This window comes from Furipterus horrens, unplaced genomic scaffold (assembly GCF_987537825.1).
Source record: "Furipterus horrens unplaced genomic scaffold, mFurHor1.1.pri manual_scaffold_7, whole genome shotgun sequence".
Classification (NCBI taxonomy): Eukaryota; Metazoa; Chordata; class Mammalia; order Chiroptera; family Furipteridae; genus Furipterus; species Furipterus horrens.
The window spans coordinates 114,128,894-114,156,792 of record NW_028327177.1 but is presented as its reverse complement, the minus strand read 5'-3'; the positions used below and the strand labels follow the sequence as shown (position 1 = coordinate 114,156,792).

The window sequence follows — 27,899 nt, the reverse complement described above, 5'->3', positions numbered from 1 at the left end:
GCACATAGGACTGGTGCATTCTGCCATCTAGGGACTCAGGAGCAGAGCTCCCCCGACCCCCTCCTATGGGTCCCTGCCAGCTGCAGTTCCGCTCCTGGCACAGAGCGAGCACTTATTAACAAGGGACTGATTTTTCTTTAATTTCCTCCCAATCAGCATTTTTGTGCTGGATTCCATCCACCGGCCTGACCCAAAGCTCAGGAAATGAGCTGATCAGTGGGGGCGAAGAATGAAGGAGGAGGAGTGAGGGGTGATTGGGCAAGCGGGCTGTGCAAACACAGGAGGTCAAAGGCTGTGCTTGGTCAACTTGGCCAGGGATAAAGGAGAGTGGAGACCGAGAGACAGCGCAGAAGCCATTTGGTTTGTGCCTGCTGCTCCACACCCAGACCCTGAGGATGAGGCTCGTCATCCCCATCCTGCTGGCCTGGGCGGTCCTGGGTGAGTCTGGGCACAGGGAAGGCCCCTTACATACACCCTGGAACCTCGGCACACCACCCTCTGGGCTCCGTGCTCAGGCTGGAAGCCCAGGAGCCTTTCCTCAGCTCTTTCCTGCCGCACCTCCGCTCCTGCTTTAGCACTGCCTGGGGACAGCTCAGTGCCTGTGCATGCAACTGCTGGTACTTGTTTGTGCCTCTGGCACCTTTTCATGCTCTTCTTGCTTCTGCCTCCTCCTCCTTGTCCAGTAAATCTTGTAATAGTGGAATACAATAAATTAGAGCACTCCCATCGTGGTTTATCAAATCCCTTTGTTGGGGCCTCCTCAGTCAAGTCTAAGCGGTTTAGGGTAGCATTCAAGACCTCTCCGGACCTACTCTCCTCATCTTTGGCAGTCTGATGTTTCATGGGAGTCATGGGCACTGATAATGTCCTGCTAATGACGCATTGCTGTCCAGGGGTTTGGAGCATGGGATTTAAAGCCAGACTTCTTGGGTAGTACAGCCCAGCCTGGGAGGGTAGGTAAGGATAATTGAGGCCATGGATCCAGGCACCAGTGGAGTTTGCTGCACATATCCCTGCAATGACGCCTGTCACTGGATGGTCTCTCCCACTCTCATCACCTCCTGAGATAATTGGGGCCCCTTTGGCCTCTAACTTTTGCCTGTCACTTATGGTGCATTTGTCACCCCTTTGGAGACTTCCATGTTTAGTCATTTGTCTCCTGAAAAGTTTACCCTTGAGAGTTGGTCCCACATTATTTGTCTTTGCCTCATCCCTTACCCTCCTCCTACCCCCAAGGACCTCATAGGGCTATGCAAGGTAAATACATGACTGAAGACAAATTCCTGCCCACAGGAACTCTGGGAGGAGTGGTTTGGGGAGGGTCTGCCACTGATTCCTGATGCCTCCTGTGATTTCCCAGGGCAGAGCTGGGATAAAGGGCAGTCAGTGCAGTAAGGTACCTGGAGAACTGGTGCCCTCCCCCTCTGCTGCTTGTTGCTTTGTGGATATTCAACAGCTTCCCTGAGTTAGTTGATCCATGGAGAGTGGAGATAACATAGGGTTTTGGGGAGAGTGCCAAAGCTCACATAATGGGGACAACATATCTGCAACCACATGGATTTTAATATCTACAAACATAACTGACTTTAGCTTCCCCTAACTATGGCCAAAAAGACTGATGAAATTGAGGGTAACTGGAAACAGAGAGAACCACTGAATATGTAGAGCTTCTAGTTATTCTTGGGACACAGAATGACAGATGAGTGTCACAGAGAAATTCATCATCTCATCAATCATTTAACTCTATCTACTAGCTAACCAGATGTAATTAACTCAGAATGTTACCTTTTTTAGCTCCCTGGGCAGAGACCAAAGTCTGGAAGCCCAGTTTCTAGGCCAGTCTCAGCCACTAATAATAGGCTGGGTGACACTGGGTAAAATACTACTCTTTGAGCATAGTTCCCACCTCTTTTAAAAATGGTAATTCCTACTTTGTTGACTTCCTGAGTTGTGGTATTGAGCCAATGCCTTAAAGTGGCTGAACATGCCCTGTCACACTGATGAGGCTTATGCCCCATTGCCCTATGAGGGAAGGAGGCATGGAGAACAGAGAGGAGCAGATTGTGATCTCCCATTGAGAACTGAAGGTCAAGCCAGCATCTCTCTGGCCAGCAATGGGTGGCAAGTGGGAAACTGCCTCCCCTTCTCTTGTCCCCAGCCTTAGAAGGCAATGAAATCTGTACCGTTCATTGTTCATGGACAGGAGGGGGAGAAGCACAGGATAGAGGGGATGTAGCTCTCAAGTCCCTTCAGAGGGTGCTGCTGTCTCTCCCACTGGAACAGGGACCTCTGGCCTTTCTCTCCTAGGGCTGTGTCTGGCTGTCCCCAAGAGCACTGTGAGATGGTGCACCATCTCAAGTCATGAGGCCAGTGAGTGCTCCGCTTTCCGTGACAGTATGCAGAAAGTCCTTCCTGAGACTGGTCCTCTTGTCACCTGTGTGAGGAAAACCTCCTACCTTGAGTGCATCAATGCCATCTCGGTAAGTCACTGCTGCCTAAAGGAGAGTGGAAGACAATCCATACTTTCTCTTGCTCCTGTTGCTTCTTTAACCTGTACTCACATATAGGAGGCTGATGTGTGGGGCACTCAACCCCCACTGTTGGTAAAATCACTTGAGAAATGGACACAGGAGGGGCTGTCTTTAACAAGTCTTAAAGCAAAATCCAGTGTGCTCTGAAAGACCACTATTTTGAGGCACTAAGTTCTCTGAACTCAGGGAAAAAACAAGTATGTTTGCTATCAAAATGATCATGTAACACAATTCAAAAGTTTCTGATACATCATGGGAAGTAGATGAATGATACTCACAGGGAGGAGGAATATGGTGTTAGGGTTGCAAATGATAGCTGAACCCTTTGTTTTCTAGGTTTTCCAAAATCCTCTTCACTCCTTCAACATTGTTCCTGCTCATTTGAACCTGTGTCAGATGCTGTGCTGGGCAATGGGGCTTTAGTGGTGAATTTGAACACACAAGGTCCTTCCCTGGTCAGGTGGCTCAGTTGGTTGAAGTGTCCTCCCAAACGCCAGAAGATTGAGGGTTTGATTCCCAGTCAGGGCACTTACCTAGGTTGTGGGCTTGATCCCTGGTTGGGGTGTGTACAGGAGGCAATCAATGGATGTTTCTCTCTCACATCAATCTCTCTCTCTCTCTCTCTCTCTCTCTAAATCAATTAAAAACAAAACTATATCCACAGGTAAGGTTTAAACACACATAGTCTTTATTCTTGAGGAGCTTACAGTCAAATCAGGAGAGGGGAAAAACATGCAAACAAGTAAACATGTAATTTCAAATTGTGTGATGTTCAATGAAGGGAAAAGTAGAATGCTCTGACAGAGCAGTGGTTGTCAGGGACAATCTCCCTGAGATGGAACAATGAAGCTGAGACCGCAGGGATGTGCATGGGCAAGCCAAGAGCCAGGGTATAATACTCCAGGCAGTGAACAACAGCGTGTGCAAAGGGCCTGAGACAGGGGAGAGCTGAGCTTGTTTGCGTTGCTGTGGGAAAGCCAGGGTGACAGAGCAGAGCAGGGAGGAGGCTGGAAGGAGCTGTGAGGTGGGAGAGGTAGACTCAGCCAGACGGAGCTTGATTAACTCAAGCAATCAGTGATTTGGTACAAACAACTCATGTGTTCCGTTTGTTATTGTTTTTAAATTGGACCTCAGTGACAATCATGGCTTAATTATAACCCTTGAATTATGACATCAGTTCAGCTTTGATATATGCATGTCCTTCTTTATTTTCAAATGTGTTAATAATATACTATCCATGAGCCCACCACAAGTTCCCAACGCTTCATTATTGCCAATAGCTTATGTCTATAGGGCGATTTTGCGGCAGCACTGGATTTGATGTGAATGGCGCCACTTGGGGTGATGTAACCTGCTGGTCCTACCTACAGGGACCTATGTGCTTCCCCTGCCTGAGCAAACATAATCCTAAGAACTTTTTGCCTTTTATTTTAGTTTTATGACTTATATAGGTATGTGTGAATAACTAATAGTTTTGCTTCTTAAAAAAATTTTATAAATGTGACATTACTATGTTGTCTTCTGATACTTGCTTTTTTCTCTTCAGTATTATGCTAAGACTCAGCCATGTTGTTGAATACAGCTATTGTTCATTCATTTTCAGAGCTCTACAATAGTCCATTATGTTAGTGTACCATGGTTTATTCTTTTTTGGTCATTAGATATTTGGACTGTTTCCATATTTTTTGTTATTCTAATGAGTGCTTGAGGAATATTCTTATACAAATCTCTTGGGACACAAGAATTAAAAGTTTCTCTTGAGTATATATAGAGTGGCAGACTTGCCAAGCCATGGGATTTGTATTAGACTTTTAAAACAATGCTAAATGTATGTAATTTTTAAGCAAATACAATATGGTTATTTCAATTTTCTTTACACTAACAGTGTATGAGAGAATAATCTGTATCATTCTTGGTGAGTTTGGTATTTTATCATTATGAAATAATATCTATCTCTGGCAGTCCTTTTTGACTAAATTCTGATACAAACATACCACATCAACTTTCTTTTGATTAGTATCCTCCTATACCTTTTTTCTATTCCTTTATTTTCAACTTTCTGTGTGCTTAGCTTTAGGTGTGCTTTTTGAAACTGTATATTGTGGGATTTTGTTTATTAATGCAGTCTGACAATCTCACTTATTTAGACGGTAAATCAGACCATAAATAATTATTGTTATTGTTGATAAATTTGGAGTTATTTCTGACATATTACTTTTTAATTTCTCTTAGTCCTGCTTTCCCTGTAATTCCTAATTTTTCCTTTTCTGATTTTAAAAAACTTAGTTGGTACATGTGTGTTTATTTGCATTGTTTTCCTTTTATTCCACTTTTTCCCCCTACTAGTGGTGAATTTAAACACTTTATATTCTTTAATTATTTCCCCTAAATTTTTACTTTATATTTTTAGCTTAACAAAGTTACAGAAAAATTAACCCCACAATGTAAATACTTCATGTATTTGCAGACACAATATATATTAATATAAATATATATATTTTAAACATTTTATGTATTTATTTTTAGAGAGAGGGGAAGGGAGGGAGAAATGGATGGAGCAAAATATTGATGTGAGAGAAACATCTCATATACACCTAACTGGAGACCAAACCCACAACCCAGGCATGTGCCCTGACTGGGAATCAAACCAATGACCTTTTGCTTTGTGGGATGATGCCCAACTGAGCCACACTGGTCAGGGCTAAATATAAATATATTTATGTGTGTGTGTGTTTGTGTGTCTGTGTGTCAATATATATGTGTGTATACACACATCCAAAAACTTAAAAGGAGGGAGGCAGGGAGGGAGGAAGGGTGAGAGAGAATATTTGGATTAACTACCATTTTGCCATTTAATCTATTCACCATTATTTATCATATTTCAAACCATCCCTCTGGACATATTTTCTTCTTGAAATATGCACTCTTGGTGATTCTTTAGAGTAAATCTCTTGATGTTAAACTCTATCAGTTGCTTTGGTTTTTTTTGTATTATAGATTTGATTATCATTTCCATAATAATTAGTGTTCTTGAGCATCTTTTCATGTGCTTATTGGTCATTCTTTGGCAATTTTTGATTTGGTTGTTTGTTTTTCTGTCGTTGAGTTTTAGGAATTCTCTATATATTCTTGAGTGATAATTTTGCTGAATGTGTAATTCTAGTTTGACATTTTTACAGTGTTTAGAAATATTATTCCACTGTCTCCTGATTTCCACTGTAATTGTTGAGGAGTTTTGTGTTGTTCTGTCATTCCTTCAATTATCATCTCTGTATAATTCTGAGATTGCATTTCCTTAGTCTGTCAGGTTCCAAAGATTCACTAGGATATTTACAGCTGTGGAAATCTTGGCACTTATCCTGTTTAGGGATTATGGGATCTGTGGAGTCATGTTTTTCGTCAGTTCTGGAAATTTTTGAAATTTTAATCTAGCCTCCTTATATTTTAATCTTTAAAAAAAAAATTTCCATCATCTGCATCTCTTTTTGACAGCATCCAGTATAAATTCATTAGCTACAGCCTACAGTTTACTAACTTCCACTTTAAACATGTCTAATCAACTTCTTTCCCATTCACTTACTTTTGATTTCAACAGTTATATTTTTGTTTCTGGAAGCAGCAATTAATTTTTTTCTTTTTATTTCTGGTATTTTCCTTTCCACAGGCTCAGGCCTGTGACTGTAGCCTTGTGTACATAAAACTAAACACCTCAAAGGTAGCTCTTCTCCATTGCATCTCCCAATTCTAACCTCTACGCCTCTTAAGGGCTCAAGTCTGTTTTTCCTGTTATGACCATGCATTGTGCCTTATTGTCTTCTGAATTTGGTTATCTGCACCTAGGACTCCATGTATGATTTTAACACCCATACCCAGTTGGATCGGGTTCCCCTCGGAATCCATGCTACTCTAGTGAACCCAGTGAATTTGGTGTTGGCTCCTTGGTTCCTGAGGTCCTGAGGCTCCAGTGATTCCTGCCTGGGATCCTGGTGTCTTGGCCAAGAAAGTCCCAACCTCACTGCCCTGGGAAAAGGTCCTTTTTGTTTGCTTATTTACATTTGTATTATACAACATGGGTGGTGAGTGGGGAGAATCTCTGAGGGTTTTCTTGTGATGCCAAGAAAACCTCAAAGCTTGTTTCATATCTGGTGTCTAGTTGTAGAATGAAAGTGAATGTATTTAATGGCACTGAAATGTACACTTAAAATGGCTAAATGGTAAATTTTATGTTCTGTATTGTATTACAATAAAACAACAACAAATACAAGGCCAACATCAAAAAGAAAAGTTTCAGCTAGACAAATATATAGTTTGGCTTACATTATTGTTTTATTTCACTTAAAAATACTGTTGTCTTATTCCCTGCCTGTAACATGACACATATCATGGAGCTATGCCTTCTGCCTTGTACTTTTATCAATTATAACTATTCACAGAGTACTGGCAAGGGCTTCTAGAAAAGTCATTTTGATTAGAGGTAGTTGAAGAAAAAAGGCAATAGAAATATATTAAGAGTCTCTATAAAAAACAATGCTTCTCACTTTAAGACAAAATATACCCCTGACCACGTAGCACAGCTGGTTGGAGCATTGTCCCATACATCAAAAGGTTGTGGGTTTGATCCCCGGTCAGGGTGCATATGGGAGGCAACCAATCAATACTTCTCTCTAACATCAATGTTCTTTTCTCTCTCCCTTCCTCTCTCTCTAAAATCAATAAACATATCCTTGGGTGAGCATTGAAAAAAAATTTTAAGAGAACATAAATTAAGACACAGTGAGAAGGTGCATAAAATATTTAGAGTGAATTATTATTTTCAAGTAGCAGCAGAAACTAAATAACAACAACAACAACCAGCAAGTAACAGTGTAGTGGAAAAAAATGAACCCATTCTGCTTGGATTTGAATCCCAGCTCCATTACTTACTACGTGGCCTTGAGGAGGGGCTTAAAGTGTCTCTATTTTTTTAATGTGTAAAATGCAGCTGAGTTGGACAGTGGTGAGCTGTGACATGTCTGAGCAGCCAAGTAAACGAACAATGAGCCATAATGGAAGTAATGATAGTTGAACACTTAGTTCAGAGTAAAGCAAGAAGTTAAACCCAGAGAAATGCTGAATCCATGAATGGAAGAGTCCTGCAGTTGTATGGACCAGGACGGGAAGGTCCACTACTGAACACTGAGTCACAGTGGAGAAGGGTATCATCAAATCCCCACTCCCCCATAAGGAGGGCTTCACAGTGACTTCTGAGGAGGCCTCAGCAGAAGGATCAAGATAAAGAGGTCACCAGATGAAAGCACCTGGGTTCTCAGTATGAACACATGTAAGATCATGGCCAGGCAGGCAGACCTGAGTAATTGACAGCAGCCTCCTTCAGAGACTGCAGGGCCCAAGCTGTGAACCCAGTCTGGTGTGGGGAGGGCAGGTTTCCCCCACGAGGCCTGCTAGGTGAAGCCTCTGTTATTCAGGTTGAACCTATAGGATCACGCATAGGTTTCTGGGCCAAGAGCCAGACTTCTCACCAGGGAAAAGAAAAATAATCTATTCCTTCCTCTATGTGGGAGAAATAGGAATATGGTGGCCAAATTCCCTCACCAGGGTGCTGGAGTCAAATGAAGCTTGGTTTGGTGTGTGATCTGGCCAAGTTGATAGCTTTTTGGGCCGCAGATCGAAGAAGCCCTGCCAGTCACCCCCGCTCACCGGGCTGTAGGTGGACTTCCCTAGAAGGGAGGGCTTCATTAGTGTCCCGTCTATTTCCTTTCAGGCAAATGAAGCAGATGCTGTGACACTGGATGCAGGCTGGGTGTTTGAGGCGGGCCTGGCTCCCTACAATCTGAAACCTGTAGTGGCAGAGTACTATGGCTCAGGAGACAGTAAGTTTTTTCTGGGGACCCAGGAGACAGTTTGTGGCCATTGTCTCCTCTGAGAGACTCTCGTTCTCTCCTGGTAGAGTCTTATTTAGGCAGGTAATGGAGCAGTGAGTGGGCAAGGCGGGGCCCTGCGGCCACCACAGGAACAACCCGAGGCCTCTGTGCCTTTGGGGTGGTTGAAGACTGGTGTTGCTGACACTGACTGCCTGCGCCAGGAAGTGTGCTCCCTGGAGAAACGGAGCAGGCTGGCTACAGCCTGACCTGAGCCATTAGGGTTTAGAACTGTATACAGAAGTCTCCAAGAACCACAGATGCCTCACTCAGAGGACAGACCATGCTGGAGCACACACTCGGAGTTGCAACAGCCTTGTGTCTTTTCTGCGGGTAACCAGACTATCCCTGAGCCTGTGTCAAGGGACAGGAAATGAATGGAGTCAGAATGTGGCCTCTGTGCTACAACTCCGGTTTCCTGGTAGGCTTGGGCTGGTAGGTATAGGCAGACAACCTGCAGGGCCGGTGTAGAAAAAGTCATTTGGGGCACATGTGCACGTGGCATCTTGCCTGTGTTTGCCTGGAGGGTTATTACAAATGTGCCCTCTCTCGTCCTTTCTTTCTTTTCAAGCCTAGGAAACTTATTCCAACCCCTCTCTCTTATGACCCAACCCAAGCTAAGTGTGCCTTGTGGGTTCCTCTTCCCTTGTCTGGAGCCCCAGCAGTGAGGAGCAGTGTTTCCCTTGAGGCCCAGTTTGTGGGTCTTCCATTCACACTGTCTCTACAGATCCACAAACCAGCTATTATGCTGTGGCCGTGGTGAAGAAGGGCAGCGGTTTCCAGCTGAATGAACTCAAAGGCAAGAAATCCTGCCACACAGGCCTTGGCAGGTCTGCTGGGTGGAATATCCCCATAGGCTTACTCTATTCGGAATTGCCTGAGCCACGTGATCCTCTTCCAAAAGGTAAGCAGGGAGGAAGGTGAGTGCCCTTCTGTAGGTGCCCACATAAGCCCTCATGTGTGATGGCTGTTGGGGTGGAGGCGGGAAGTTAACCATTTTAGACTGGTTGGGTCTGCTCCATCAGCAGCCCTTGGGAGGTGTCAGCTGAGTCTTAGCTCTCAACACCCCAGCAAAGGCTGTTTGGAGGAGTGGAGGGAAGGACATCTGGCCTGACAGGGGACAGGCAGGACCAAGGTCGCTAAGCCCTATTGTCCACTTCCCTGGGGTGCTTTCCTTTCTGTGGCTCATGTATTTCCCATTCTGCTGGAGCTTTCTCTGGTGGCCATCTGCTGGCCATGCAGGCACCTGCCCAGGTGGGTCTGTCATCTCCTGGGCATGGCTTCCCAAGACCTCTCTGAGCTGTTCCAGTCTGATGAGGCAGGGAGGGGAGCTGACAGCAACCTGGGACAGGCCTTTGTTGGTGGCAGGCACAGTCCTGGTTCTGGGGGAGCACAGTGAGAAGTCAGGGGTTACTCCATCCCCTTTTTGGAAGCCCTGGTCTTGAAGAGGGAACACACATAAGGGCAAACTGGTACTAGTATTCTGGTTTTGCTCTGGTCATTCTCTATTCACTCATGAGCCTGGGCTGGGAGCTGTAATTGTCTCTGGCCAGGCTGGCTCATGCCCTGTGTTCCTCATCTCTGTGTTGAGCAGCAGTGGCCAATTTCTTCGCGGGCAGCTGTGTCCCCTGTGCGGATCCGACAGCCTTCCCCAAACTGTGTCAGCTGTGCGCAGGAAAAGGGGCCGACAAGTGTGCCTGCTCCAACCACGAACCATACTTTGGTTACTCGGGTGCCTTCAGGTGAGTGAGACAGGTTACTGGTCCATGGAAGCCAAGTGTTCAATGTCCTCTGTCTGGTAAACCCTCTCTGGTCCGCAGCAGAGACCAGCTTGCAACAGGAGTGTTCAGGAGGCCCAATCCCCTCACAGTGACTAGGTGATCTAGCAGGGTCTCCCCAGGGCAGGGCAGTGCATGCTCCTTTCATGTGACATTGATAAAGAAGCCCTTTTCTGGAGACTCTTGAGTTTCCCCATAGCCCTTGAATTTGGCCAATGTATCCTCTTACTGGACTGGGCAGAGCCTGAGGGGACAGGCACATTCTTCAGTGTCCAGGACATTCTTCAGTGACTGGCCCTCTGTTTTCTATTGCAGCAGTCCTTGCTCAATGTACTGACCTCTGTCGTGCTTCCCCTTACGGCCTCTGTGCCGATAGCTCACATGGCTCATTTCTTGCTGCTTCTTTTCCCGGGTTATATCCTAAAGTTTTATAGCCAGCTAAGGGTATTCTCCCTCAGGTGATACTCCCTTTCAAAAGTTTGAAAGCTCTTCTCTGTACTAAAATATCTTCTGTGCCTTTTTACTGCTTTGGGGCACATGGTGAGTGACCTCTAGCTCCTGTGAACTCATCCTTCCCGCATCAGTGGTACCCTAGATATCAGCACTCCATGGTGATTCCTCTGCTGCAGGACTGCAAAGAGGCCTCCATCAGGCTCTTCCCTTGTCCCAGGGCTGAACAGTGGGATCAGACCCTCAAGACCAAGTTAAAAAGGCCTGTCCTGCAGAAACCCTCTTAAGGTATTTTTTCTCACAGGTGTCTGATGGATGATGCTGGGGAGGTGGCCTTTGTCAAGCACTTGACGGTATTTGGTAAGTGATAGAAGAATTTGCAGATGCCCTCTGAGTAGTGGGCCTTCTCTTTTTCCTGCCTCCTTTTTCATTCATGTTCAGTAGTCACACATGAGCATAGTGTGTTCCTTCTTTATCACTGCTTAGGTTTCTACCTATGCAGAGGTATGCACCTGTACAGTCCCCAGCTGGACTCCTGGGCCTTTTTTCATCATTCAGTCTCCTGGATACAAGGACCCTTCCTTCTTTTAAGTGTTGCCATAGCAAAGGATTGGGGGCAGGTCTGGCCAGCTTTGGCCTATAGTTGGCCTGCTGAGATGAGACTAATAATGGGGTGTGGGGCAGTCACTCCTGCACTGGATATCGGAAGCTTCCTTGCCTATAACTGGCTTTGGGATCTTGAGCAAGTCAGTTTCCTTATATTCTTTGGTCCTCAATGTTCACTCTAGGCTTCTCAGCTCATACATTTTATGATGTAATAAGATTGCAAGGGAGGGGGCAGGGGGCCATAGCTCACAGCTTTGTCTGCAGTAGGTTCATCTGGGCTTTCCTTCCCCAGAGACCATTGCAAACCAGGCTGAAAGGGACAAGTATGAGCTGCTCTGCAGGGACAACACCCGGAAGCCAGTTGACAAATATGAGGAATGCCACCTGGCCAGAGTCCCTTCCCATGCCGTTGTGGCCCGAAGTGTAGATGGCAAGGAGGACTTAATCTGGGAGCTTCTCAACCAGGCCCAGGTACCAAATCCACTGTCCTCCCGCCTGCTTAGTGGTCCTTGCTTGGATTTGGGGCATTTTCCTTTGTTCCTTTATTGCCACTGTAGAATCTTCTGTTTTTAGGACATAGTGAGAATTACGCCGCACATCATCCACTTATCTAAAAGTGCCCCGCAGGAATTCTTCTGAGTGGCACAGAGCCCAGTCCTGCTTTATCGTCTGCCAGACCCCTGCATTTTGGACCAGTGATGTGAAGATGCTCCTTACTGCTCCATTCCATTTCTTTCCATCAAAGTCAGCCTCCTAGGACAAGGGCAAACACTCCGTCCCCCATGAGGCCCTCCATGACCTCCCCAGAAGGAAATGATCTCTTTCCTGATGCCCCTCAACCTCACTGCAAGGGAGCTGCATGCACAACCAGCTTTATATCCTAGAGCAGCGGAATGCCAGGAATAAGCCAACTGTCTATCATCTAGCCTTCGTGTCCGTCCGCTGAGAGTTTAAGTGGCAAACACACAGTGTCAGCTTTTGACAGAGATACTTTTCTTGTTCTCAGTGAGCCATCAACCCAGCCAGGGAGACAAGCACAGAAACGCATCCAGGGAAATAGGGCTGGGAGGGGAGAAGGTGACGAGTAAGAAAGAGCAGGCCTGACCACCCCCTTCCCTGGCATCTTGAACATTTCATGGTTTAATTTAGTTTGCTGGGGTTGTTGTTTTTTTTCACAACCTACTTTGTCCCTAGAGCCACTCACTGTTTGTTTGTTTGTTTGTTTTACTGTAAACAGGAACATTATGGCAGAGGTAAATCTCAAGACTTCCAGCTCTTCAGCTCCTCTCATGGGAAAGACCTGCTGTTTAAGGACTCTGCCCAAGGGTTTTTAAAGATCCCTCCTAAGATGGACTCCTGGATGTACCTGGGATATGAGTATGTCACTGCTCTTCAGAGCTTTAGGGAAGAGACACGTAAGTACTTGGGAAGAATTGTGTGACCTTAGGAGCTTGGAAACATGGTGAGGGTGGGAACTTGGAAACCTGATGAGGGCAGGGACCAGTGATAGAGTACTGAATACCTGCCCTAATGTTATCTGCACTACCTGTCGGACAGATGCTAAATGGCATTCATCATCATGAGATGCGTCTGGACATCACCAAAGGGCATTAAAGGAATTCATGCTTAAAATGACATTATTTCCCTTGTATAAATCAGGGCCACCCCAACCACTCTGTGAAGTCAATTAGCCTGGCAGAAAGTAAAAGAGAATGAAATTAATTGCATATCTGCAGCCAGTACATGGTCAACACACGGCCTGGTGAGGCTGGAGCTCTAGATAGGGCCATCCTGTTCCTGAATTTACTTGGGTCCCTCAAGGTTTGTTTGATCATTCACTCATTCAATAGACATTTATTGATTATCTGGCAATAAATTGTGGTCGGTGCTGGGTATTTAATAGTGAGACAAACATATATTAGATTCTGCTATCATGAAACTTTCTCACCAGTGGAGAAGACAAATGTTCAATGAATAGTCATTCTATTGAACGATCAATAAAAAAGGAGAGATTTATTCAGAAGCAGCTAAAAAACAAACAAACCCCAAAACAAAACAAAATATCATGGAGCTATGAGATCATGAAAACAAAAACATGTCTTGGAGCTGAGGTAAGGCTTCCGTGAGGAAGTGACTCTTGAGCTGAGTCTGAAAGTTAAGTGGGTGTCCATTTACTCAGCAGACAGTTATTGCACTGACCACGGGCCAGGCACTGTCCTGAACAATGAGGGTGCTATGGAGAAAAAGACACGGATGGCCCTTGCCTGGCTGAGCTTATGTTCTCCTACAGGGAACAGACAATAAACAGTGAACAAACAAAGAAGAACAGCTTAAGTGGTTAAGTGTTATTTCAAAAAGAAGAGGGAAAACACTAGCCTGAAGTGAGAGAGTGCCCAGTGGTTGGGAGGATAAGTCAACCAAGAGACTGTTATTGCCTTTGCTTTCTAAAATGATTAATTCCTTGAATGGGATCTGTTTGGGCAAACCCCAGCATTTTCATGAATACAGTTAGTAGCATTCATAACCAAGAGGTAGCTTCTAGTGCCTTTCTAAAGACCCATTCTCTTTCTTATGCCTTAGGCCCACTTATCCCAAAGGATACATGCCAGAATGTGAAGTGGTGTGCAGTAGGCCACCATGAAAGGGCCAAATGTGATGAGTGGAGTATAAACAGTAATGGGAAAATAAATTGTGAATCAGCAGAGTCCACTGAAGACTGCATTGCCAAGATCATGGTAGGTCACTCCTGCCTCCAGAGGACAGTGTCCCTGCCACTGCTGCCTGCCTGTCTCTGAAGCTGAGGAAGTATTCCTGGGCATAATATGAAAACCCAGGAATAATCAGATTATGTGGGCAGCTAACTCACTGGGAAAAATGAGTTAAGAACCTTGCCCTCACTGTGGGAGCCCTGCCTCATAGGAGCTTCAGTACTCTTGAGTTTGTGGATCTGATGGACTCCTTAGGGTTGGGCTCCAGTCATTTGTCTTACAAAGAATTCTTGGTGTCAGAAAGGTGTTGTGGCAATGTCTCTGAGACAGTGTGTCCTGTTAGAGAACAGGCAGACTGAATGTGGGTCTTCGCTCCTGAAGAAACTAAGCAAGGCCCCCGGAATTGATCATAGGTTCATGATGGTTTGGGTGAAAATGAGAATACATTTTATTTTCTATGCTGGGTGTACCTGGCTGAACCTTTGGGGTTTCAGAACTAGCGACAGCTGTCTCCTTGGTCCTTCATGACCTATGGTGGGTAGGCTGCTTCAAGAAAACATCTGGAAGGGCAGATGGGACAGTAAATGGCCTCTTTTCATCTGCTGTGTTGTACCGTGTCTTTGCAGAAAGGAGAAGCTGATGCCATGAGCTTGGATGGAGGGTTCATCTATATCGCGGGCAAGTGTGGTCTGGTGCCTGTCCTGGCAGAGAACTACAGTAAGTGGAGGGGGTGCCTCTCAGTGTTTTATTTCCTCTAAGCCACAAAAAAAGGAAATGGGGGAAATCATAGCCTGATTCCTACCACATCAGCCATAAAGCTCTTGCTTACTGAGCACCTCCTAGTTTCCAGGCTCTGGGCTCCCTCATCTCTAATCCCCACAGTTATCTTGAAGGACAGACCTTCTATCATACTTTCCACCAGGGGAAATGTAGCCTTTGTACTGTGAAGTTCCATCTAAAAGAGACCCTTGTGCAGAGGGCAGTTGGGAGTCTCAGCTGGGATTCCTGGCAGATCTTCTTGGTTTCAAAACTTATACTTCTCCTATTACCCTGATGTAGGGATTCAAGTATGTTGGCAGGGACAGCTGTGACCCCACAATAGACAGAGCAGGAAACTTGAAATTCATAATTTTGGGCTAAATTCCATAGGCCAGTGAGTTAAAGTGAATTTGTACAATCAAGAGAGCCTGGGCTTTTAGGGAGTTGGTGAGATCTAGTTTTCCTGGCTCTTTTTAGTCTGAGTTGCAACATAGGAAAGGCATGATTTCCAATCTACAAATGAATATTTAATGACTTCTTCATTTTCTGTTCTCCAGAAACTTATGAAAAGAATTGTGAGACAACACCAGAAAGAGGTGAGTTGGGATTGGTAACCTCATGAATTTAAGATAAATTCCAGTGCTTTTGGGAAAGGGGAAGGTAATATTAAATTAACAAAAGGCAATGAAAGATATAAATTTTTAGAATGCAAAAGAATCATGGAAAGATAATAATTGGTAATAATGGTTACTCTTTTACACTTGCAATGATCTGCACAAAAGATTTCTCATTTAATCCTATAAAGTAGGTCTTGTCATCCTCTAAGGATACATAAGAGGATCAGCGGCTGAGAGAGTTTACAAGCTGTCTAGGCTCTTATATCCAGTAAGCAAATCCTCACTCTCCTCACCACTCCCGACTGCCTTGCATTACATTAGGCCTGCACAGTTTCAGATGAGCGTTAGCACCAGCCAGGGAGCCTTGCATATTTGTGGCTGGCAGGGATGAGAAGACAGGCTCACACAGACAGATGTCTAGGAGTATAAAATTACCCAGTGTCCCAGCCAGGGATGGGCTCAGAACCCAGCCAACGTGATTCTCACCCAGAGGTCTGGCTGGGGTGGATCTGGAAAGATGGGGTGGGAGCAAGTCAGGAAGTCTTACACCACGGTGAGCACCAGGCTCCTGTACCCCTATGCTCAGGCCTCTTCAGGTTATTTCCAGCTGCTAGTGTGCAAGTCTGTCCTGTGACTTCCCCTGATTACAACCTCTGAGCCTTTCCCCATTAATCTAGGAGTCAAGCTCAGTAGCAGAACATAGAAAGGCCTATTCTTATTCCATGGATAATATAACTTCTCTGTTTTTTGTGGTAAACAAGTTACTGAATTGAATTAGAAAGCTGAAACCATGGGTTGATGTTCCATTCCAAATTTAAAGAATCAGCAACTATTTGCTGCTAAAAGATGGCAGCTGACTTTTGACATTTTCCACTTCACATATTTATTTTGGTGCAAACCTGTATTCTCCTTATCGCAAAATATCTGGCCAGAATATTCCCTGCAGTTTATTAGTCATATCTTTACTGATAATTGTTAGTGTATAAAATATTGGAGTTACATGTACTCTTCTGTATTCATTCCTCTGATATTCCACAGTGGAGGGTAAGTTGCTGATTTATAATTTCAGTAGCTTTGTGCCTTTGGGAAGGGTCATATATCAGCCATTGCTCTGATGGTAATATATTCTTACTATTTTGATTTTTACAGTTCAGATTAATCTCCATCTGACAGAGTGACTTGTACTTCACCTTACTTAGTTATTGGGAAGGGGCCTTTCAAATTCAGTAGGAATGATTTAGAATAATTTTGCTTCCATAGGGAGATGGCAGGCTTTGACTGCAGAGAGACACTTCGGAGGGCCGAGAGGTATTAATACATCCTTTTTTGGTGGCTTTCTTGTAGGGTATCTTGCTGTGGCTGTGGTTAAGTCATCATCACCAGATGACCTCACCTGGAACACTCTAAAAGGCAAGAAGTCCTGTCACACTGCAGTAGACAGAACTGCTGGCTGGAATATCCCCATGGGCCTGCTCTATAACAGGATCAACAGCTGTGAATTTGGTGAGTGAATCCCGGGAAGTCACTGTAGTCGGGGCAGAAAGAGGTATACTAGGACGAGAGTGGTACAGTACAACATGCTGAGGTGGCCCTGGTTCTATAGTAGTTAAAATTTGGTTAAAGAGAACCTTAAGGAAATACTTAAAAGGGGTGGTAGGGCTGGGGAGATGAATCAGAATGGTTCTTTTCAGTTGCACATAATGGTTTACCTTTTTCTCTCATGAAAAAGAGGAGAGGTGAGCAGTCCATGCTGATTTGATCATTAGAAACCCAGGCTCCTTCTCTTTTTCTGCTTCACCATTCTGAACATGAGGCCTCCATCTTCAAGGTCACGCATAATCATTATCACATCCATAATCCAGGAAGCCTCAAACAGCAAGGAGTAAGGGCAACTTAAAGTGTTTCTCACCTACTGTTAACTTATTAAAGAAGCCATTCTGGAAATCTAACCCAACTACTTTAATTAACTTCTTGTTGCTCAGAACTTAGGCACATAGTCCACTCAGTGGTAAAAGAGGCTGGAAATGTCATCTTTTATTTGGGCATATTTCTGCCCAAATAAAAGCAGATCTTTGTTTAAAAATTAAAGATAGAATTGTCATAGGATCCAGCAATTCCACTTCTGGGTATTTATCCAAAGAAAACAAAAACACCAACTCAAAAAGATATAAGCACTCCCATGTTCACTGCAGTGTTATTTATAATAGCCAGGACAACCTAAGTATCGATAGATGAGTGGATAAAGAAAATGGGAGATACACACATACACACACTGGAAGTATTGCCATTTGCAACAACATGGATTGAACTTGAGAGCATTATAGTAAGTGAAATACGTCAGACACAGAAAGACAAATACCATATAATGTCATTTATATATGGAATCTAAAAAACAAAAACAAAAAATAAACCAGGCTCTCAGATACACAGAACACACTGGTGGTTGCCAGAGGCCAGGGGTGGGGTTTGGACAACATAGGTAAAAGGGATTAAAACGTACAAACTTCCAGTTATAAAATACGTAGGTCATGGGGTGACGTACAGAATGGTGACTAAAACTAATAATGCTGTGCTGCATATTTAAAAGTTGCTAAGAGAGATCTTAGATTTCTCATGATGAGAAAAAGAATTTATACAAATGTCGGGTGACAGATGTTAACTAGATTAATTATGGTGATCATTTCACAATATATTTGAAATCATTATGTTGTATACCTGAAACTGATATAATGTTAAATGTCAATTATATAACAATAACAATGATTAATGGAGAAAAAAAATTTTAAACTAGATCTTTGTTACTAAGGAACAAGGGGGGATGACTCTTGGGTCAACAGCCACAATCCTGCCCTAGGGCTTTCTATGCAGGGATCCTCGGGTCTCTTTAAGGTCTTGGTGGTCTCTAATGGTTTGGGGCCATACACACCTTTCATGTGTTAGATGAAGGCCATTCATATTGACTTAGTTAGGAAAAGCTGACTGCCCCTTGTCCTTTGGCACAGATAACTATTTCAGTCAAGGCTGTGCTCCTGGGTATGAGCCAACTTCCAGTCTCTGTGCTCTGTGTGTCGGCTCAGCAAATAGTCCAGGAAAAGAGTGTCAACCCAACAGCAATGAGAGATACTACGGCTATACAGGGGCTTTCAGGTAAGTTTATAACAGTGATATGAATATAATAATACCCTAGCTCTGATAAGATTCCTTTTTAGGAATTCAGGTGAATTTCTTATGTTTCTAGACTGTTAGTCCTAAGTGCATCAGGGTGCCACATTCGGCAACCACCTGAAGAACCCTGTGTGGAGGGGCATGCTGGCCCCTCCGGGAGGCTGTCTCCAGACCTGGCTGTCATAGACCTCAAAGACTGGCAGTATGATACAAACTAGAAGTTCTCAACAGAGGGCAATTTGCCCCTGGGGGGGACATTTGGCAGTGTCTGGAGACGTTTTGGATGATCAAATAGGGCTGTAATGGGTTGGGAGGTGCTTCTGGCATCTAATTGGTAGAGGCTGCTAAATATCCTGCATGCATATGGTAGCACCCTACAACAAAGAGTTATCTGATTCAAAATGTTACACGTGCCAATGTGAGGGAACACTAAGGTAGTTGAATATAGGAGTCAGGGGTCTGGCTCATGTTCTTCCATGCATCTCTGGGGAACCTATGATCATACTCACCTAGAAAAGTACATGATTTCTACATTCCCAACTACAACTCTAGTTCATGAAATGTTTATCATTTTTATAGAGACACCTGTGTACTTATGACTTTTTTTTTTTAAACTGATATTCTTTTTTTTTTCTTTTTAACTTTTAGAGAGAGGGGAAGGGAGAGAGAAAGAGAGGGAGAGAAACATCAATGCGTGGTTGCCTCTCATGCGCCCTCAACTGGGGTCCTGGCTTGCAACCCAGGCATGTGCCCTGACTGGGAATCGAACTGGCAACACTTTGGTTCACAGGCCGGTGTTCAATCCACTGAGCCACACCAGCCAGGGCTGACCTTATTACTTTTTAACTATCCTTTTTGATTCAGACCAGTGTTACTTAGTAGTTCATGAATCTATCAACTGCACAATAATGGTAGTATTATAATTGAACTTCTCAGTAGTAAAGAAAAAATAAAACAACAACAAAGGTTATCCCTCACTGGAAAACTACTCTCTAATATCTGTTTTAATGCTAGGGAAATGACGTAGTTCTCTCTGTTGGAAAAACAGTGCCAGAATTTAAGATTTAGTGTGTGGAACCAGATTGTATAACTCCAAAGCAAATCAGAGGATTTGTTTTCTTTTTCTTTATTACTTACATTAATAATATAAATAAGATTAGTAATAATCTATTATTAGTAATAATAGATAAGTGATAGAAGGGGAGTTATAATTGCTGATATCAGATGCGAGCCCTAGATCTATAAGGTGGCCCTTCTGAATGACAGATGTACCTTGCTGACTTCCTCTCTTCTTTCTCCCTATCTGGCTCTCTGTAGGTGTCTGGTGGAGAGTGGAGATGTGGCTTTTGTGAAAGACCAGACTGTCATACAGAACACTGAGGGTAGGTGCACACGCTGCTCTGCCCCTGGAAGTTGGGGTTGCTGGGTTCTCTTGTGCTTAGGATGCTTGGTGGATGTGTTATGGACTCTGTCAGGCTCCATAGCTCTGACTCTCTCAACTGTTTTGTTCAGTGAAGCAAGAAGTTTTCACGTGGGTAAGCTGAATGGTAAGGACTGTGAGGTTCCAGTGGCCCTAAATCCTCTCCCAGGAACCCCACCACAAATGCAGGCATTATGTTGCCTGTTACCTAAATACTTTAGGTCACATTTCTTAAGAACAAGGATATTCTCTTATATACCCACATTACAGTTACCAAGATCAGGATATTTATATTAACATGGAATTAATACTCATCACATTCATAGCCCACATTCAAATTTTATGGATCATTTCTAAAAGATACTTTGTAATTGTTTCCTATATTTCCAGGTCCAATATATATTCCAATATATTCTATGTCCACTGAAAAAACCTACAGACAGTGGCACCAAGACCTTGGATTCTAGAGCCACCTCCAATAAAAGGAACTAGGGCCCCTTAGAACAATAGCTGATTCTAGGGCTGGGCAGGGAAAATATAAGGTGAGCTTGTAACATCACAGTGAAGTGCTCAGAGTGATGGACATGTGAGAGCACACAGGAGCCATTTTGAAGGACCCCACCCACCCCCCACTGGCCAGATCTGAGGCCTTATGAGCATTAAAAGAAATAATAATAATAATATATAAGATAACAACCCATTGGATAAAATAAGAATACATTAGTCCATCCTGATTAACCAAATGAAGGCAAAAGGACAGATCTTTCTTATTGTATAATTCTGACTAATAAATTATAAAGTTAAAAAAAAAACCATCACTTGGCATCCAATAGAGTCACAATTTATTCAATCAAGAATCATTATTGCATACTAAAACTAGTGGGTAAATATTGGATGGCCTTGACATTAAAAAACAAAAATATAGAAGAATCAGGACACAAAAGCATGTGGACTATATGATCTAATTATTTAGATATCTCTGCATATTACATGTGTGTGCCAAAAAAAGACTAGAAGAAATGCACCAATCTTGAAAGTGGTTGCTGTGGGATTATAAGTGCTTCAAAATTTTCTTCCTTAAACTATGTAGTGTTTTACAAATTACTTTTATACAATGGCAAGGATTACTTTTCCTGGAAAGAGAACGTTTTATCATGCACTTCTAGGTGCCCACAGCTACCCTCCTAACCCAGATTGAAACTCCTCCCACCTCATTATCCTTAACTGTCCTATTCCAGGCTCTGGCTCACACATTAACATTGACTTCCACTCATAAATCCTCATAGACCTACTTTTCCTCTTGCCAAGAGCCACACTCCATCCCACACTCAAGGCCTTGGTGCCTGGGCATGCCTCACTGGTTCAGCTCCACTGCCCAAGACTGTCCCAATTGGGTAATGCCCCTTTCACCATTAGAAACACCAGGTTCATACCTGACTCTGAGTCTTACCAGTGTTCTCCATCCTCACCCCGAAAAGCATCCCTCTCTCCTTCTCTCAATCCTACATGTTACAAGACACACGTAAAACCTTTCCTCCTTCAGTTAGCTTCCCCTAATTAATGTACCACGGTTCACTTATCATGGCCTCACCGTATCGCGGGATTTTAAAAAACATTATATTTAATTATTTATTGCAGATTTTTCGCTATATCGCGGGATTTTGCAGTACTGTATATGTATGTTAAAGTTACGTAGGTTTAAGAGTGTAGAATAAATGTAAGGTTCCTACTTTGCGGGGGTGTCTAGAATGTAATACTCACGATAAATGAGGGAATACTGTACTTACTGTGTTGGTTCTTAGCTCATACAGCATTTAGAGTGTGTTCCACAAAACAGAAAGTTATTATCTGTGCTCTGAATTTTTGCTTTTTGTATGTGTGCTATTTTCCCTCTCTAATAAGACTATGTATTGCAGAGACCTGAGAACACAGTATTAAATAAATGCTTAGATTACGTGTAGAACAGATGGGTTTGGAGAGAACACGGATGGATTTCACTTGGAAGGTGTTGAGTTGGAGGGACTGATAAGAAAGGAAAGGAGAAATGTGAGAAGGTGAGCGAAGATGTGTGCAGTTACTAGGCAGGCAGTTTGAAGTCTTCTATTATAACTAAAAGTATATATTTGGGGAGTGTAGGAAACAGGTGTTTTAACTTTATATATAAGTAATATAAAATTTTATAATAGTGAATCCATGTATTAGTTATTCAATTAAATAAGAAAACTAACTGGAAATTAAATTAAGAAAAAGATTGCAATACTGCATTTTAGGAGAGAGGTAAAAACTGAGAAAACATATTTGAGAACTGCCTCCAGAAGAAGGAGCCAAAATCCTGAGACTGGGTGAGATTTTCTTTTCTAGAGACAATCCAGAGAAGATGAAGCAAAGGGCTAAGAACAGGATATGGACCCACTGAGCACAGAGGACTGTGCCCATTTTCCTGTAGAGCTAGTGTGAGTGAGTCAGACTTAAAACACTGCTGCAGTTTCCAAAAGGGCTTCTGGGGAGAGTTCTCTTGCTTGTTGGTGCAAGAAGATATAGCATGGAGATTGTCAACTAGTTGAGGGTCATGTTCTTTCTAATGCTTGAGCAAGAGGTCCAAATGCTTTAGAATTTAGTAGAAATGAAGAACTTTTTGAACAGCATCCATAGAACATAGTCCACACTGCCCTGGCTGGGTGGGGCAGGTTGGAAAGGGTGGTCACTAGGAATTCCTGGTAAGTCTCTGCCTCTCCACGTCACTGTGACCTCAGTGTGTGCACGTCTGCTGGCCACTGGATCCAGGCCCTCCACACACCAATGGGTCTGTCATACCCCCTGGAGAGGGTGTCTTGACCAAAGCCGTCTGCTGTGGCTGACCCACCTTCTCTATCTCCAGGAAAGAACCCTGAAGCTTGGGCTAAGAATCTAAAGCAGGATGACTTCAAGCTACTGTGCCTTGATGGCACCAGGAAAGCTGTGACAGAAGCTGAGAACTGCCACCTAGCCCGATCCCCAAATCATGGTGTGGTCTCGAGGGAAGATAAGGCAGATTGTGTTCGCCAGGTGTTACTTGACCAGCAGGTATGAACCAGCCAAGGCCTCCCAGCCTTTCTTCCTGGGTGGTGTGGATTATTCAGGGGGAACTCACAGCTAAATGTTGCCCGCATTCCAGCATTCTTTTTCTGGAAATTAGAATTGGGAGGGTATGGATTGTGGAACTGGATCTCCAAGGCCTGGCTCTCCTGGTCACTGGAGATAAGCTCCCATATGATCTACATGTCTGCAGGTCTGCCTTCTTGCTTACCCTTAACTTTGCTCTGTGTGGTACCCTCATTTTCCACACATCTATGTTTCTTTAATGAAGGAGACTGATTCTGTTCCCAGACCTGCTTGACACAGGTCATGAAATGCAAATCTGTGTTTCCCTTGCTTAGACAGACTGAGAATCACTCCAATATCCAGAAAACCCAAGGTCCCTACCCTCACAGAGCTTCTCCTCTGGAACAAACAACCCCCAGGCCAGCCTTGGTGTGGAGAGGGCCTGTCTGAGTATTCTGATTCTAAAGGCTCCTCTACCCACAAACACCGCCTTCCCCTCTACAACAGTTTCCTGTCTATTCACCATTAGTTTTCTTTTTTTAAAATTAAGATAGCATCTCTGTGAGTCCTTTTAAGGTAAATGAAAATAATAATTCAGATTTAATGAAGATTTCCTAGGTGCCGGGTGGAATGCTAAACTTTTTGTAATCATCATTTCACTTATAATCTTAGGAAGCCTGGAGTAATCAAGCCTCTTGCCCAAGATAGGATCAAAGATGTAGTCAAACATGAACTTGAAACAACCACCTGTACCCCACCTCATTGGGTGGCTCGTGTTTAATATGTTCTCTGACAATACCACTTGGAAGGGACATGTTTCTGTCCTCTCATTTCCTAGAAGCAGCCCCCAAGGCCATGGCCAAGGAAGTAGAGAGATCAGAGAAAGCAGAAGTGGGCGGCTGGGTGGGAAGGACTTCACAGAGGAGGTGGGACTTCATGAAAGCATGGAGCCAGGGCCAAAAAAGGGTGGAAGCCAGATGAGGAAGGTGGAGAGATCCTCTGTAACCTCCCTTTCTTTCCAAAGCCATTTCCCAGCTTTTAGCTGCCTCCATCTCATCCATGTGTTCCTAGCTGCTCACTACCATAGGTCCTCATGCACTTTCTATTCATTTGACAGGCCAGCTTTGGGACAAATGGAACTACCTGCCTGGGTGACTTCTGTTTGTTCCAGTCAGAAACCAAGGACCTTCTGTTCAGGGATGATACAAAATGTTTGGCCAAACTTCAGGACAAAACAACGTATAAATCATACTTAGGAGAACAGTATGTCACAGCTGTGGCTAACCTGAAACAATGCTCAACTTCAAGTGAGTAGGAGGAACAGCATGGGGGAAACTACAAACCAAATATGGGCAGGGTTCTGCGTGGTGGGTTCAAAATGAGAAGTGAGCTATAGTCCCCCAGAGGTGACCAATGGACAAGATGAGTTAATGATGGAACCACATAATCCCAGAACATATGAAAGGCCACTTGTATGGGCAAATGGCAAGGAGGCCATGGGCATTGAAGTATTGAACTGCCTGGATATGCAGAATTCCAAAATAAGAGGTTTATGTGCCCATGTCCATTGCTCTGTACTAAAATCCTTTTTGAATACTGAGTTGCATTGTCCAATATGGTAATCCCTAGCTATATATACGGTTATTTAAATTTAAATTAATTCAAATTAAAAAAAGAAAAATTTAGTTCCTCATCACACTAGCCACAATTCAAAAAGCTACATGTAATTCCACATAGGTGGGCAAAGATAGCATTTTCATCATCGCAGAAAGTTCTTTAATAGAGCACTGCTCGAGAGCTTGAACAATGCTAAGTTTTGGTAACTATAAAGTTGTCATACATACTACGCATCTGGAACACCAGTTTTCTCATAATTAAAATACAATAAAACACACCTTTGCACTATATGTTGGGCATCTTTTAATTGCTTGAAATCATTTGGAAGATGTGGGAGAATAATATGGTTATAGGGTGAATATATGTCAACTTTTGCGTGCACATAAGTGAGCCATGGTCCTTAAAATACTGATTCCACGGCCCTGGGGATACTGAGGCAGCAAGTCTGTGCCACAGTCCGGGCTTTTCCATTTTAACAGCTGCCCCACATACTTTTGACATAAGAAACATTGCTTGCCCATGGCCACTGCTGCGAGCACCCAGGTTATATTTACTTAACCTACATCCTCCAAGAGGGAAGAAAGTATGGCTCTGATGTTCTCTGCTCCATCCCCAGCCCCTAGTACAGAAACTGGCATGTGCCAGGTGCCTAGCGCATCTTGCTGTGGTAGTTCCTCACCTGCCTAAAAAGTTCAGAACGAACAGTCCTTTCAGGCTCCTTCCAGTCACATGGACTCACGTGTGAAGCTCTGCCTGTAAGACACAAGGTGGGGGGTGATGTAGGGCAGGGAACTTACCATCCTTGGCACAGGGCACCACCTGGGATAGGACAGAGGCTGTGCAGGCCAACGGAGAAGGCCACTGGGAGAATGACGGGTCCAGCTATCAGAAGAGCAGGGCTATGGGCTGAATGCTTTTGTATCAGGTGTAACTTCACTCACTCAACAGAAAATAAATATAGGTAGATATTGACTGTCCTACCTTTCTTCTCTGCCCCTACAGAACTCCTGGAAGCCTGCACTTTCCACAGAGCTCCAACTCCAAAAGCGGGGCCATGACCTGATGGAGATGGGAGTCCATGTGACCCATCAGCTTCCCTTGATCTTGCTGGCCTGAGTGGTGTGGCTGTCTTGGTAGTTCAATGTTGTCACCTGTGCAGGAAATAAAATAAAATTTATTATTGGTTTTATCTTTTAAAAACTTCATTCTTTCCTAAATGTTTATCCTGGAAGGATTTCTTTTATACTATCCCACTAAATACATGTGCAACTGAGTCCTTCCTTAAGAGCTCAAGATTCATCTGATCCTCTGCAAAGCTTTGGTTGTGGTGCCGTAGTCACATCTCCTGGGTACAGTCCCAGTAGGAATTCTTCCTAAAAGGGGTCTGCAGTATGGTCAATATAATAGAATCGTGTGTGTGTGTGTGTGTGTGTGTTGCTGGGGAAGGAGCAGGAAGGATGATGCAGAGCGAGTTATTGAGTTGGACTGTTCAAGGGAGTACCAAAAAAGAATATAAAATGTTCATATATTTAAAAATATATTTAATGAATTTCATCAGATCCTGATTCTAACTGGTTGGAAAAGTGAATCACTGGAACATCTTCTTGCTAAAAATCATGCTTTGACCTCGATTCCCACAGCAGTCATTGCCCTGTCTCCTCCTCTCACTTATTATAAGTGTGCTGTTTTCCATGCCTCACTTATTATTAACAGCTGAACATATGGAAATCACTTCTCTGTAGCTATCCTGGCTGAGGTCACCATCCATCTGCAATTGTGAAAACCAATTTTAGTTCTCTCATTCTTGAGTCTGTTTACTGCACCTGATACAGCTGCACTTTTCCTGGGAACTCTCCCCAGTTTCTCTGTCCTGGCAGTTCCTCTGTTCATCTGTGCCCTTACTTCGGGCTCATCCTGCCGACCCTGAAATTGTAGGGAAATCTTCCTGGGGTTCTTTGCTTGACCCGGTGCTCTTCTCAGTTTGCAGGCCCTCCCTAAACAATGTGAATGACTCCTGGGCATCTACATTTATATCTATATTTCTGACCCCGGCCTCTAGTGTCTCCACACTCACACCTCCTCCTCCTTACTGTGCCTCTGTACTGTAGAGTTCCTGTGGCACCCAGAAATCCAACAAGTCAGAAACTGAGATGATCATCCTGCCCCTTTCCTCTCCCGCTTCCCTAATCCAACTGCTGTTTACGTATATGAGTATTTCGCATCAGCTAAAGTCACAGTCTTCTATCCTTACGGGAGCCACAAAGTGAGGAGTTAGATTTCAACTCACTGTTTTCCTTCACTGCATGTCCAATGTCAGCAAGTTCTGCTGATTTTGCCTTCTAAACAACTCTCCTGTTTGCCTCTTTATTTCCTGATTCCTTCCACAGTCTCAGGAACAAAGCTACACATGGGGGTTTCTGGACGCAACAGTCCATATATCTCTTAATTTTCTAGTGTCCATGGAAGCAGGATCCTAGGTCCACTTTGCAGTGAAGACCTGATTTTGACTTTTAACACACAGCCCTACTTGCTTTGAGCCTATCAATACTCTTCCTTATTTAATATTCACCAAAACTCCACACTTACCCAAAATCCTATACTAACTTTTCCTTTGTTTGGTGAGATCCCCCATGGGGTGTGATCTGTCTTAATGCAATGAGTCAACAAATCTAATTTTGTTAACAATGTTCCAAGCACCTACCATGAACCATCTAGAGATGGCAAATATAGCAGTGCATGTTATAGTCCCTTAAAATAATTCCTGTGTATTTTTATTTATTCCTACCTCTAGACTCTTTCTTATCAGTATATATGTACAGAGAAATGTCTGAAATAATGTTCACCAGGTACTTATAGGTATAAAAATTGAGGTGACTTGTGGCTTTCTTCTTTGATCTTTCACTATGGCTTGAGTTTTTACTATAACGAGCATAATTCATTTTCATTCTTTAATTTTTTAAAATCATCACCAAGGACATTTTTTATTGCTTTTAGAGAAGAGAGGAAGGGAGAGAAGGTGGGGGGGGGGAGAGAATGAGAGAGAAACATAAATTTGGTTGCCTTCTCATACATGCCCCAATCAGGAATCAAACCTGCAACCTGGGTGTATGCCCTGACGGAGCATCAAACCCACAACCTTTCTGGTCTATGGGACGACGCTCCAATCAGCTGAGTCACACTAGCCAGGACTCATTTTAATTCTTTAAAAAAAAATTCTCTACATATTTTTTTCCTCCAAAAGAATGAGTT

At 43.6% G+C, this 27,899-nt stretch overlaps 1 protein-coding gene across 1 annotated transcript; it reads left to right on the top strand.

The window, feature by feature from the left end:
- The first annotated feature begins 338 nt into the window (after window positions 1–338).
- Window positions 339–25,839, top strand: TF (transferrin). The gene is made up of 17 exons (XM_090284323.1): window positions 339–438; window positions 2,308–2,480; window positions 8,293–8,401; window positions 9,177–9,353; window positions 10,044–10,191; window positions 10,982–11,037; window positions 11,576–11,754; window positions 12,521–12,698; window positions 13,864–14,018; window positions 14,618–14,708; window positions 15,308–15,346; window positions 16,712–16,870; window positions 18,370–18,514; window positions 19,850–19,914; window positions 22,831–23,015; window positions 24,151–24,340; window positions 25,653–25,839. Exons 1-17 carry the CDS (start codon window positions 396–398, stop codon window positions 25,706–25,708), a joined length of 2,148 nt encoding a protein of 715 aa, XP_090140449.1. The 5' UTR covers window positions 339–395; the 3' UTR covers window positions 25,709–25,839.
- Window positions 25,840–27,899: the final 2,060 nt, after the last annotated feature.